Below are 14,845 nucleotides of genomic sequence, written 5' to 3'. Positions count from 1 at the left end.
CCACTTGATCATGGTGGATAAGCTTTTTGATGTGTTGCTGAATCCGGTTTGCCAGTATTTTATTGAGGATTTTTGCATCGATGTTCATCAGGGATATTGGTCTAAAATTCTCTTTTTTAGTTGTGTCTCTGCCAGGCTTTGGTATCAGGATGATGTTGGCCTCATAAAATGAGTTAGGGAGGATTCCCTCTTTTTCTATTGATTGAAATAGTTTCAGAAGGAATGGTACCAACTCCTCCTTGTACCTCTGGTAGAATTCAGCTGTGAATCCATCTGGTCCTGGACTTTTTTTGGTTGGTAGGCTATTAATTATTGCCTCAATTTCAGAGCCTGCTATTGGTCTATTCAGGGATTCAACTTCTTCCTGGTTTAGTCTTGGAAGAGTGTAAGTGTCCAGGAAATTATCCATTTCTTCTAGATTTTCCAGTTTATTTGTGTAGAGGTGTTTATAGTATTATCTGATGGTAGTTTGTATTTCTGTGGGGTCGGTGGTGATATCCCCTTTATCATTTTTAATTGCATCGATTTGATTCTTCTCTCTTTTCTTCTTTATTAGTCTTGCTAGTGGTCTGTCAATTTTGTTGATCTTTTCAAAAAACCAACTCCTGGATTCATTGATTTTTTGGAGGGTTTTTTGTGTCTCTATCTCCTTCAGTTCTGCTCTGATCTTAGTTATTTCTTGCCTTCTGCTAGCTTTCGAATGTGTTTGCTCTTGCTTCTCTAGTTCTTTTAATTGCGATGTTAGAGTGTCAATTTTAGATCTTTCCTGCTTTCTCTTGTGGGCATTCAGTGCTATAAATTTCCCTCTACACACTGCTTTAAATGTGTCCCAGAGATTCTGGTATGTTGTATGTTTGTTCTCATTGGTTTCAGAGAACATCTTTATTTCTGCCTTCATTTCGTTATGTACCCAGTAGTCATTCAGGAGCAGGTTGTTCAGTTTCCATGTAGTTGAGCGGTTTTGATTGAGTTTCTTTTTTTTTTTTTTTTTTTTTTGAGACGGAGTCTCGCTCTGCTGCCCAGGCTGGAGTGCAGTGGCCGGATCTCAGCTCACTGCAAGCTCCACCTCCCGGGTTCACGCCATTCTCCTGCCTCAGCCTCCTGAGTAGCTGGGACTACAGGCGCCGCCACCTCGCCCGGCTAGTTTTTTGTATTTTTAAAGTAGAGACGGGGTTTCACCGTGTCAGCCAGGATGGTCTCGATCTCCTGACCTCGTGATCTGCCCGTCTCGGCCTCCCAAAGTGCTGGGATTACAGGCTTGAGCCACCGCGCCTGAGTTCTAGTTTGATTGCACTGTGGTCTGAGAGACAGTTGGTTATAATTTCTGTTCTTGTACATTTGCTGAGGAGTGATTTACTTCCAATTACGTGGTCAATTTTGGAGTAAGTACGATGTGGTGCTGAGAAGAATGTATATTCTGGTGATTTGGGGTGGAGAGTTCTATAGATGTCTATTAGGTCTGCTTGCTGCAGAGATGAGTTCAATTCCTGGATATCCTTGTTAACTTTCTGTCTCGTTGATCTGTCTAATGTTGACAGTGGAGTGTTGAAATCTCCCATTATTATTGTATGGGAGTCTAAGTCTCTTTGTAAGTCTCTAAAGACTTGCTTTATGAATCTGGGTGCTCCTGTATTGGGTGCATATATATTTAGGATAGTTAGCTCTTCCTGTTGAATTGATCCCTTTACCATTATGTAATGGCCTTCTTTGTCTCTTTTGATCTTTGATGGTTTAAAGTCTGTTTTATCAGAGACTAGTATTGCAACCCCCGCTTTTTTTTGTTCTCCATTTGCTTGGTAAATCTTCCTCCATCCCTTTATTTTGAGCCTATGTATGTCTTTGCGTGTGAGATGGGTCTCCTGAATACAGCAGACTGATGGGTCTTGACTCTTTATCCAGTTTGCCAGTCTGTGTCTTTTAATTGGAGCATTTAGTCCATTTACATTTAAGGTTAAGATTGTTATGTGTGAACTTGATCCTGCCATTATGATATTAACTGGTTATTTTGCTCGTTAGTTGATGCAGTTTCTTCCTAGCCTCGATGGTCTTTACATTTTGGCATGTTTTTGCAATGGCTGGTACCGGTTGTTCCTTTCCATGTTTAGTGCTTCCTTCAGGGTCTCTTGTAAGGCAGGCCTAGTGGTGACAAAATCTCTAAGCATTTGCTTATCTGTAAAGGATTTTATTTCTCCTTCACTTATGAAACTTAGTTTGGCTGGATATGAAATTCTGGGTTTAAAATTCTTTTCTTTAAGAATGTTGAATATTGGCCCCCACTCTCTTCTGGCTTGGAGAGTTTCTGCCGAGAGATCTGCTGTTAGTCTGATGGGCTTCCCTTTGTGGGTAACCCGACCTTTCTCTCTGGCTGCCCTTAAGATTTTTTCCTTCATTTCAACTTTGGTGAATCTGGCAATTATGTGTCTTGGAGTTGCTCTTCTGGAGGAGTATCTTTGTGGCGTTCTCTGTATTTCCTGGATTTGAATGTTGGCCTGCCCTACTAGGTTGGGGAAGTTCTCCTGGATGATATCCTGAAGAGTGTTTTCCAACTTGGTTCCATTTTCCCCCTCACTTTCAGGCACCCCAATCAGACGTAGATTTGGTCTTTTTACATAATCCCATACTTCTTGCAGGCTTTGTTCATTTCTTTTTCTTCTTTTTTCTTTTGGTTTCTCTTCTTGCTTCATTTCATTCATTTGATCCTCAATTGCTGATACTCTTTCTTCCAGTTGATCGAGTCGGTTCCTGAAACTTGTGCATTTGTCACGTATTTCTCGTGTCATGGTTTTCATCTCTTTCATTTCGTTTATGACCTTCTCTGCATTAATTACTCTAGCCATCAATTCTTCCACTTTTTTTTCAAGATTTTTAGTTTCTTTACGCTGGGTACGTAATTCCTCCTTTAGCTCTGAGAAATTTGATGGACTGAAGCCTTCTTCTCTCATCTCACCAAAGTCATTCTCCGTCCAGCTTTGATCCGTTGCTGGCGATGAGCTGCGCTCCTTTGCCGGGGGAGATGCACTCTTATTTTTTGAATTTCCAGCTTTTCTGCCCTGCTTTTTCCCCATCTTTGTGGTTTTATCTGCCTCTGGTCTTTGATGATGGTGATGTACTGATGGGGTTTTGGTGTAAGTGTCCTTCCTGTTTGATAGTTTTCCTTCTAACAGTCAGGACCCTCAGCTGTAGGTCTGTTGGAGATTGCTTGAGGTCCACTCCAGACCCTGTTTGCCTGGGTATCAGCAGCAGAGGCTGCAGAAGATAGAATATTTCTGAACCGCGAGTGTACCTGTCTGATTCTTGCTTTGGAAGCTTCCTCTCAGGGGTGTACTCCACCCTGTGAGGTGTGGGGTGTCAGACTGCCCCTAGTGGGGGATGTCTCCCAGTTAGGCTACTCAGGGGTCAGGGACCCACTTGAGCAGGGAGTCTGTCCCTTCTCAGATCTCAACCTCCGTGTTGGGAGATCCACTGCTCTCTTCAAAGCTGTCAGACAGAGTCATTTGCATCTGCAGAGGCTTCTGCTGTGTTTGTTATTGTTTACTGTGCCCTGTCCCCAGAGGTGGAGTCTACAGAGACAGGCAGGTTTCCTTGAGCTGCTGTGAGCTCCACCCAGTTCGAGCTTCCCAGAGGCTTTGTTTACCTACTTAAGCCTCAGCAATGGCGGGCGCCCCTCCCCCAGCCTCGCTGCTGCCTTGCCGGTAGATCACAGACTGCTGTGCTAGCAATGAGGGAGGCTCCGTGGGCGTGGGACCCTCCCGGCCAGGTGTGGGATATGATCTCCTGGTGTGCCTGTTTGCTTAAAGTGCAGTATTGGGGTGGGAGTTACCCGATTTTCCAGGTGTTGTGTGTCTCAGTTCCCCTGGCTAGGAAAAGGGATTACCTTCCCCCTTGCGCTTCCTAGGTGAGGCAATGCCTCGCCCTGCTTCAGCTCTCGCTGGTCGGGCTGCAGCAGCTGACCAGCACCGATCGTCCGGCACTCCCCAGTGAGATGACCCCAGTACCTCAGTTGAAAATGCAGAAATCACTGGTATTCTCTGTTGCTCGCGCTGGGAGTTGGAGACTGGAGCTGTTCCTATTCGGCCACCTTGCCAGGAAGGAATAAAATTTATTTTAAAATAAACCGGCTGTTACTCTGCATAGTGAGAGTTATAATAATGACAATATTGTATGGTTCTTGTGTTTATTAAATAAAATAATACATTTAAACTCCTGGCACAGAGCAAGTGCTTTAACAGAGATTACTTAATGTTATTATTCGTTTGCATCCCTTTGCATTGATGTTTATCACAATAAAAATGTGATAAGCCTTTACATTTCTTTTAACCTCACAGCAAGGCTAATCGATGTATATTGTGCTCTCTCTCTTTCTTTCCCTTATGTTCTTCCCTTTCTCTTAAAAAAAAAAAAAACCAGATTATAAGGACTATGGGGATTATTGGAGAGGAAACTATGAAGTAAACGGGGTAGATGGCTATGACTACAACCGCGACCAGTTGATTGAAGATGTGGAACGTACCTTTGAAGAGGTAAGCAAGGAACTGTACACAGAAACAGCTGTGGGGCAGTGTATGGGAAAGAGGGACAGCGACTAAAGGCATTCTGGCTCATTCTTAACACATTGGTCAGCCATTCCCAGGCCTCATAAAGTTATGGAATATTAGAGTTTGAAAAGATTTTAGAGAATAATAGGACAGTCCTACAGATGATCAGAATTGCTCTGCTTTCCTCCTTCTTTCAGTCACTGACCATTAATTACCAATAGAAAGACTATAGGAATGAAATATTATAAGAAGAAATGGTCCTTTAGCTTATAAGTAGGAATGATCTTCTTGAGCTACCTGGGGCTGGTACTTTCTTCCTGTGTTAGCAGAGCTATAGACATTGCTTCCTTCCTCAGGACAATTGATACTATTACTTTAAGCTAGTCTTCATAGGGAAGAGAGAGTTTTGTGAACAGAAATGTCCCACGGATGTTTTTCCTTCATTTTGGCCCCATGCCTCCCCTTTACCTGCACCTTCAAACTTCTAATGTGAGTTACCTTGTCACAGCCATAGTTTGGCAGAGCTATCAAAAATGGAAGTAAGATAAACAACTCCCCAAAAAGGAAATGGGGAGAAGACTTGAATAAGTACATCATCAAAGAAATGACACAAATGGCAAATAAGAAAATAAAAAGTTATTAGGGAAATGCAAATTAAAGCCATGATGAAAATCCCCTCCACACCCACCAGAATAGCTATGATTAAAAAGACGGACAATACCAAATATTGGGGAAAATGTGAGACGCTGGAGCCCTCTTACACTGCGGGAAGAAATGTAAAATGGGGCAGTCACTTTGGAAAACAGTTTGGCAATTTCTTAAAAAGTTAAGCACACACTTACCATGACTCTTAAGTTTCTATGTGAAATAAATGAAAACATATATCCTTATCCATAGAAACACATACACAAATGTTCATAGCAGCAATATTCATAATAGCCCCAAACTGGAAAACTCAGCTGTCCTTCAACTAGTGAATGGATAAACAGACTGTGATATACTCAGAGTGGCCAGAGATAGGAGTGGAACTGACTACAAGAAACCTATTGTGGTTATAGAAATGTTAAAAAACTAGATAGTGGTGATGGTTTCCCAGTAGTTTTAATTTATTGAAACTCATGGAACTACACTCTTGAAAATGGGTGAATTTTATAGTATGTAAATTATACCTCAAACTAAAACAAAGGAAGGAGGTAACGATCTTAAAAATGAATATATATTTTTTGCATCTGCTTTTATTTTGGGACCTGTGTTCTCCCAAGTATGTTTATCGACTTATGCAGTAGAGTTATCATCAATATCTAGGAAGAAGGAATACTTTTAAATTTTCCAGAAATTTGAGAGAAGAAGAATTATAATTTGGTGAAATTCTACTTGTTTAAAGAATCTCCTATTTCTAGTGTTGTTGAATGGAAATTAGAATTGGTTACTCTTGGTCTTAAACTTTCTTCCTGGGCTTTTCAGATTAAACCATTATATGAACATCTTCATGCCTATGTGAGGGCAAAGTTGATGAATGCCTACCCTTCCTATATTAGTCCAACTGGATGCCTTCCTGCTCATTTGCTTGGTAAGAAGCCCATGAATTCTTCATGTACTTGGCTCTTTGTTATTTCTAACAATAAAATTGCCTTTTTGAGTGAGCCTTAACATAAAACTTTTGAAAAATTCTGTAAGTGGTAACATTGTAGAAATCACATTTTGAAAGCATTTTCTTCAACCAAAAGTCTATTTTAAACAATTCTCTATTGTATTACTTTTTTATACATAAAGAGTTATTATTTTGGCTGCAATTCAAATGATAAAGGGGTTATTTAAGATAACTAGAGAAAGAATTACAGGCTCAAATGAGAGTGGAAATGGGGAAAATAATTTTTAGTATTTAAGTTGGTTGGCTAAGCTCTTAAGGTGGAATTTGAGATTTTAGTATCATATCATCAGAGGAAAAAAGCTTGGTTGGCTGGGGGTGGTCGGGGTAACAGAAAGGTATAGCTTGGGCGAAAGCTTCCTAACTTCATTCTAGACCTCACCAATTACTTTTGCTGAAAAGTGCTTGGCTTGGAATCGCATGAGTGAACAATGAAAGTGACCATCTTCTCCTCTCCCACCGCAGCAACTGAGGCCAAATAAAATATAAATATTTGAAAATTTCATGCCATGCATACATAGCATTTCTACTGTAGTCAGACTAAGTTGCAGGAAGCTAATCTCCTTCACAGCCAAACCTTGTGTCTGTTAGCAGGAGAGAATGCGGAGAAAGGACCTGTGGAGACTTTTAACTCTAAAGTAATATGGAAATCCTTTCTACAAAGTCAATGGCAAGCATTATTTAGTAATTCAGTTTCTGCTTAAACCTGTCTGGTGTGATGGGATAATTTCTTCATTCCAATGCAGACTAATTTACTGCTACCTGGAACCAATGTAACACAATTCTACCTTATGTGGAACTTAAGCAACACCCCTCTGATGACTTCCGTTCATTAGTCTTATTTCCATGCTATGAGGTTACCCAGAATGTCAATTCCTATTCTACAAGATGACCTTCCAGATATTCATAAAGAACCATCATATAAGATACAGCATAGTACTTGGTGCAATACATTTTAGTGACATTATTGTTATTGTCATGTTTACACTGTTTTCTTTTGTCAAGTTAAATATCTTATACATTATCGACCATTCTTTAAAACCTCACTTTTCTATAATTGTTCTCATTTTGATGAACTGTACTTTGTCAATGTGCCTCCTCAATTATCATGCTCAGAGATGAACAGTTACTCCAGACGAGGTTTGACCAACATAAAGAAAGACATGGTACCATGACTACCTTTGTTCTAGACACTATACTTCTATTGATTTAGCTCAAGGTCACATTTATGCTTTAGAAGCCAGGCCATACTGTTTGTTGGCTCATTTTTGGTCTTTTAGATGTGCACTGTGCTTTAGCCTAATGCCACATATATGTTTTTATGATGGTTAAGTTTTTCTTTAAAATTTAAGCATAGGACTTCACATGTATCAGTACTAAATTTTATCTTTTAAAATACAAGTTTATAGAGTTTTTTTTTTTTTTTTTTTTTTTTCAGATGGAGTCTTGCTCTATCACCCAGGCTGGAGTGCAGTGGCTGATCTCAGCTCACCGCAACCTCTGCCTCCTGGGTTCAAGCGATTCTCCTGCCTCAGCCTCCCAAGTAGCTGGGATTATAGGCTCAAGCCTCCACGCCCAGCTAATTTTTGTATTTTTAGTAGAGACAGGGCTTTGCCATGTCTCTACTATGTTGGCCAGGCTGGTCTCAAACTCCTGATCTCAAGTGATCTGCCTGCCTCAGCTCTGCAAAGTGCTGAGATTACAGGAGTATTCTTCATGAAGTTTGTTGCCCCATTTCTTTGGCACCAGGATTCTGGTCCCGCTCTTAGATTGACTTTTTCTAGATACATCTTCTTTTTCGTGGTCTCTGGCCTTGGAATACAACTTAACATTTGTTTGAGATGTTTACAAAGTCACCAAGTTAAGTACACGAATATAGGAATAAAAGTGGAATTTAGTTACCAGTTAGTAGAAGTTCCTGAATGATGATCTTATATGACCTCTTTTGAAGCCAACATTGGGAATTACTAACAGCTTAATTTGTAATATTTTGTACCATGGGTGGTAGATTATAGAAATCTCTTTCTAATTTACAGTATCAGTCATGGTCCATATATTTAATAAATTATGTCTACATTTCTGCTGCTTTGTCATATACTAACAGACTTTTTTTAAAAAATAGGTGATATGTGGGGTAGATTTTGGACAAATCTGTACTCTTTGACAGTTCCCTTTGGACAGAAACCAAACATAGATGTTACTGATGCAATGGTGAACCAGGTAGGAAAAAGAGCCCTTAAAAACTAAATCTAAATTCCCAACTTCATTTATTTTTATGTCATCCTTCTATTTTTATTTTTATGTGAAACCATGTAAATAAAAAATTTAAGCTAATTGAAATTTATTTCTTACATAGCTATATTTTCATGGAAAAACAGTTTACAATGGCCTCAGATACCTTGAATTGCAGGTGTAGTATTGATCTCATTGAAAGGTATTTAAAATGCAGATTACCTGAGTTTTCCGTTAAGCAGTAAGATGTAGAATTGTCAACTGGTTGGTATCACTCTTTCCAAAGTTTGTCATTGCTAAGTAACCAGCCAGTAATCTCTATGGATAGTAAAAACAAGAATATTATGAGGGGATTTTTGCATATTAAAAATTATTAGTGTTAAAAATATTACAAGAATCTTTAAAAACAATTTTAAGTAACACCTTTATTACTACTTTGGTTTAATTATTTAAATGTGCTGGGTTCCTCAAAACACAAGTAAGTACATAGCCCACAGACCCAATAAAGCAACTACACAGTCGAGACTACAAAGCAACCAGCTAACAACAGCATGACAGGAATGCTTCACCTAACAGATTGAGAGTGGCAAATTGGAGAGAAAAACAAAACCTAACCCTCTACTGTCTTTGAGACCCATCTCATGTGTAATGACTTGGGCTCAAAGTAAAGGGATGCAGAAAGATCTATCATGCAAATAGAAAACAAAAAAGAGCAGGGGTTGCTATTCTTGTATCAGATAAAACAGACTTTAAACCAACAACAGTAAAAAAGGACAAAGAGGGTCATTACATAATGATAAAGGGTTCAATTTAACAAGAAGACTTAACTATCCTAAATATATATGTACCCAACATTGGAATACCCAGATTCATAAACATAGCACTTTTAGACCTAGGAAAAGACTTAGACATCCAGAAAATAATAGTGGGGGACTTCATCACCCCACTGACAGTGTTATACAGATCACTGAGGCAGAAAACTAACAAAGAAATTCTGGAAATTCTGGACTTAAACTTAACACTTGACCAATTGAACCTAAGAGACATCTATAGAATATTCCACCCAACAACTATGGAATATACATTATTCTCATCTGTATACGAAACATACTCTAAGACTGGCAACATGCTCAGTCATAAAGCAAGTCTCAATACATTCAAAAAATTAAAATTATACCAAGCATATTCTCAGACTGCAGTAGAATAAAAATAGAAATCAATACCAAGAGGAACTCTCAAAACCATGAAATAACCTGGAAACTAAACAACTTATTTCTGAATGACTTTTGAGTAAACAATGAAATTAAGGCAGATATCAAAAAATTCTTTGAAACAAATGAAAACAGAGACACAGCATACCAACAGCATATCTGGGATGTGGCAAAAGCAATGTTAAGAGGAATGTTTATAGTGCTAAATGCCTACATCAAGAACCTAGAAAGATATCAAATTAATAATCTAACACCACACTTTAAGGAACTAGGAAAACAAGAACAAACTAATTCCAAAGCTAGAAAAAAAGAGAAAACTAAAATCAGGGCAGAATTAAAGAAATTGAGACCTAAAAAATCATACAAAGGATCAACAAAATGAAAAGTCAGTTTTTTAAAAGGATAAACAAGATGGAAAGACCTCTAGCTAGATTAACAGAGAAAGAGAGAAGATCCAAATAAGCACAATCAGAAATGACAAAGGTGACATTGCAACTGATCCCACAGAAATACAAAGGATCCTCAGAGACTATTACAAACACCTCTATGCACACGAACTAGAAAATCTAGGAAAAACAGAGGAATTCCTGGAAACACACAACCTCCCAAGACTGAATCAGGAAGAAATTGAAACCCTGAACAGACCAATAATTAGTTCTGATATTGAATCAATAATTTAAAAACTTACCAACTAAAAAAACAAAAAAAGCCCTAGACCAGATAGATTCACAGCTAAATTCTACCAGATGTAAAAAGAAAAGCTGGTACTAATTCTACTGAAACTATTCAAAAAAATTGAGGAGGAAGTTTTCCTCCCTAACTCTTCTATGTGACAAGTATCATCCTGATACCAAAATCTGGCAAAGACACATGGAAAAACAAACTACAGGCCAATATATTTGATGAATAGAGACACAAAAATCCTCAATAAAATACTAGCAAACTGAATCCAGCAGCACATCAAAAAGTTAATTCACCATAGTCAAATAGGCTTTATTCCTGGGATGCAATGTTGGTTCAATATATGCAAATCAATAAATGTGATTCACCATATAAATAGAATTAAAAGCAAAAACCATATGATTATCTCAATAGATGCAGAAGAAGCATTTGATAAAATCTAACATCCTTTCATAATAAAAATCCTCAACAAACTAGGCATTGAAGGAACATACTTCAAAATAATAAGAGCCATCTATGACAAACCCACAGCCAACATCATACTGAATCAGCAGAAGCTAGAATCATTCCCTTTGAGAACTGGAAAAAGTCAAGGATGCCCACTTCATCACCCATATTCAACATAGTACTGGAAGTTCTAGCCAGAGCAATCATTTAAGAGAAAGAAACAAAAAGCATCCAAATAAGGAAAGAGGAAGTCAAATTAGCTCTCTTTGCTGATGATATGATTCTTTACCTAGAAAACTTTAAAGACTCCTAGATGTGATAAATGACTTCAGTAAGCGGGGGCATACAAAAATGAATGCACAGAAATCAGTAGCGTTTCTATATACCAAAAACTGAGAGCCAAATCAAGAACACAATCTCATTTACAATAGCCACAAAAATTAAAACATCTATTAATACATCTAATCGAAGAGATGAAAAATCTCTACAAAGAGAAGTACAAAAAACTGCTGAAAGAAATCATAGGTGACACAAACAAATGGAAAAACATCCCATGCTCATCGATTTGGAAGAATCAGTATCATTAAAATGGCTATACTGCTTAATGCAATCTACAGATTCAATGTTATTCTTATCAAGTTATCATTATTTTTCACAGAATTGGAAAAAGCTACTCAAAAATCCATATGGAACCAAAAAAGAGCCTGAATTGCCAAAGCAATCCTAAGCAAAAAGAACAAAGCCAGAGGCATCACATTACCTGACTTCAAACTATACTACAAGGCTACAGTAACCCAAACAACATGGTACTAGTACAAAAACAGACACATAGACCAATGGAACAGAATAGAGAACCCAGAAATAAAGCCACACACTTACAGCCATCTGATCTTTGACAAAGTCAACAAAAATAAGCAATGGGGAAAGGACTCCCTATTCAATAAATGGTGCTGGGAAAACTGGCTAACCATATATGGTTATGCAGCTTCACTTTTTATTCTGCAGTGGACTTTTCCCAGGAGTATGTTACGTATGCTAAAATGTTCATTGCATTGCTTCTTACAGATTTAAAACTATTAACAAGCAAAGGCTCAGCAATACACAAATAGCAAATTATGGTGCAATTATCTGAGGAAATTTTATAAGGCAAATAGAAGTATAATTAGGTATTCTACTCAGAAATGTAGAATTTTAGTTGAATGAACAAAAATACATAATTTATAACTATAATATCATTTCATCAACAGAAGGGAACACAGATAATTTTTTTTTTTTTTTTGAGATGGAGTCTCACTCTGTCGCCCAGGCTGGAGTGCAGTGGCATGATCTCCGCTCACTGCAACCTCCGCCTCCCGAGTTCAAGTGATTCTCCTGCCTCAGCCTCCTAAATAGCTGGGACTACAGGTGCACACCACTATGCCCAGCTAATTTTTATTTTATTTTATTTTTTATTTTTAGTAGAGACGGGGTTTCACCATGTTGGCCAGGCTGGTGTCCAGCTCCTGACCTCGTGATCCACCCGCCTCAGCCTCCCAAAGTGCTGGGATTACAGGTGTGAGCCACCGCGCCTGGACTGAGAATTTTTTAATTTAAATTTAAATTTTAAATTCAAGGAGTTCACGTGCAGGTTTGTTACAAGGGTATATTGCGTGATACTGACGTTTGGGCTTCTATTGGTCCTATCAACCAGATATGAACATAGTACTCAATAGGAAGGTTTTCAGACCTTGCTGCTCTTCTCTCCCTCCCTCCTTTTGGAGTCCCCAGTGTCTATTGTTCCCATCTTTATGTCTATATATACCCAAGGTTAGCTTATAAGTGAGAACATGTGATACTTGGTTTTCTGTTTCTGCATTAATTTACTTAGGATGACAGTCTTCAGCTGCATCCATGTTGCTGCAAAAGACATAATTTCATTATTTTTATGGCTGTATAGTATTCCATGGTATATATGTACCACATTTTATTTATTTATTTCTTTGGGTTGATTCCTTGTCTTTGCTATTGTGAATAGTGCTACAATAAACACCCGAGTGCAGGTGTCTTTTTGGTAGGACGATTTATTTTCCTTTGGATATATACACAGTAACGGGATTGCTGGGTCGAATGGTAGTTCTATTTTTAGTCCTTTGAGAAATCTCCAAACTGCTTTCCATAGTGGATGATCTAATTTACATTCTCACCAACAGTGCGTAAGTGTTCCCTTTTCTAATTTTTTTTTTTTTTTTTTTGAGACGGAGTCTCGCTCTGTCACCCAGGCTGGAGTGCAGTGGCCGGATCTCAGCTCACTGCAAGCTCCGCCTCCCGGGTTCACGCCATTCTCCTGCCTCAGCCTCCCGAGTAGCTGGGACTACAGGCGCCCGCCACCTCGCCCGGCTAGTTTTTTGTATTTTTTAGTAGAGACGGGGGTTTCACCGTGTTAACCAGGATGGTCTCGATCTCCCGACCTCGTGATCCGCCCGTCTCGGCCTCCCAAAGTGCTGGGATTACAGGCTTGAGCCACCGCGCCCGGCCTAAGTGTTCCCTTTTCTCAGCAGCCTCGCCAACATGTTATTTTTTGACTTTTTAATAGTGGCCACTCTGACTGGTGTGAGATGGTATCTCATTATGGGTTTTGATTTGCATTTCTCTGATGTTTTGAAAATATTTTCTCCCATTCTGTAGGTTGTCTGTTCACTGCATTCTGTAGGTTGTCTGTTTACTGCAATTCTGATTGTGCTTATTTGGATCTTTGCTCTTTCTCTGTTAATCTAGCTAGAGGTCTTTCCATCTTGTTTATCCTTTTAAAAAACTGAATTTTTATTTTGTTGAACCTTTGTATGATTTTTTAAGTCTCAATTTCATTAATTCTGCCCTGATTTTAGTTATCTCTTTTTTTCTAGCTTTGGAATTAGTTTGTTCTTGTTTTTCTAGTTCCTTAAAGTGTGGTATTATATTAATTTGATATCTTTCTAGGTTCTTGATGTAGGGATTTAGCACTATAATCATTCCTCTTAACATTGCTTTTGCCACATCCCAGATATGTTGTTGGTATGCTGTGTCTCTTTCCATTTGTTTTAAATTGCTGTACAGCAGTTTTTTAGTTTAATTAGGTCTCACTTGTCAATTTTTGTTTCTGTTGCAATTAGTTTTGAAGACTTACAAATTCTTTGCCCATGCCAATGTCCAGAAGAGTTTTTCCTAGATTTTCTTCTGAGATTTTTATAGTTTGAGGTCTTGTATTTAGGTCTTTATTCCATCTTGAGTTAATTTTTGTATATGATGATTGGTAGGACTCTAGTTTCATTCTTCTGCATCATACTTCTATTTGCTCAGGTAAATGATTTGCCCAAAGTCACAAAGACAGTCATTGGCAACTAAGGATTGAACTCAGAACTCCTAATAATTTCAGCCTGGTTTTCTATTCATTCATTCATTGTTCATTCAACAGATGTTAACTGTATTTCCTAATCTACACTGTTTTGGTATAGGTTCATTCTACTTAAGAATGTCATACTCATCAATACCAATTGCCTGACAGTAAGTCCTTAATTTTTAAACCATCTATAGGCTCATATCCTGTTTCTTATTCCCAGGGCTGGCAAAGGAGAGAAACCAGACTTGACTGTCTTTGGGATCAGAGGAAGTTTTCTGTTACTAAAAGTGATTCATAGACTAGCTGCCAATTACACAAACTTAGCTCACCTAATGTAGGCCTTATCTCCTAAGCAGGCTTGGTCAGCTCCTGAGACTTGTTACCAGAAGAGTTTTCTGGTTGGCAGATGCCTACTGCTGCCTCTTTTTAGTCCCAGAACACTGTGAAAATTTGGACTTCATACAGATCATGAAGCCAAGGCCCAACTACCCATTGGCTGCTAGGCCACATCTGGGCCTTTTTGATTCCAAAAGCCTATGCCTTCAGGTCCACCTTATAGTTTATGTCTTCCACCAAGTCTAATACAGGGCCTTTCCCCTTGAAGGAGATCAATCAACGATTGTTGGCTTGAGTAGAAAAGTTGTGTTTTTACTTGGAATATAAAAAATAAAACCAAGAAAACGTTATCAATAATCATACTCAGTCTACTGTTCACATTTTCATGTACTACCTCATT

The 14,845-nt window shown here is 38.5% G+C and overlaps 1 protein-coding gene across 1 annotated transcript in view; it reads left to right on the top strand.

Annotated features, from left to right (window-relative positions):
• ACE2 (angiotensin converting enzyme 2) overlaps positions 1-14,845 on the top strand; it is a 52,311-nt gene that overhangs the window by 14,702 nt on the left and 22,764 nt on the right. The window contains exons 5-7 of the mRNA XM_005593037.4: positions 4,408-4,520; positions 6,000-6,105; positions 8,306-8,403. Coding sequence (XP_005593094.3) covers positions 4,408-4,520; positions 6,000-6,105; positions 8,306-8,403 — 317 coding nt within the window. The remainder of the gene's footprint in view (positions 1-4,407; positions 4,521-5,999; positions 6,106-8,305; positions 8,404-14,845) is intronic.

This window comes from Macaca fascicularis, chromosome X (genome assembly GCF_037993035.2).
Source record: "Macaca fascicularis isolate 582-1 chromosome X, T2T-MFA8v1.1".
Taxonomy (NCBI): Eukaryota; Metazoa; Chordata; class Mammalia; order Primates; family Cercopithecidae; genus Macaca; species Macaca fascicularis.
Note: the sequence above shows the minus strand (reverse complement) of the source record. Positions and strands in the feature narration are given on the sequence as shown.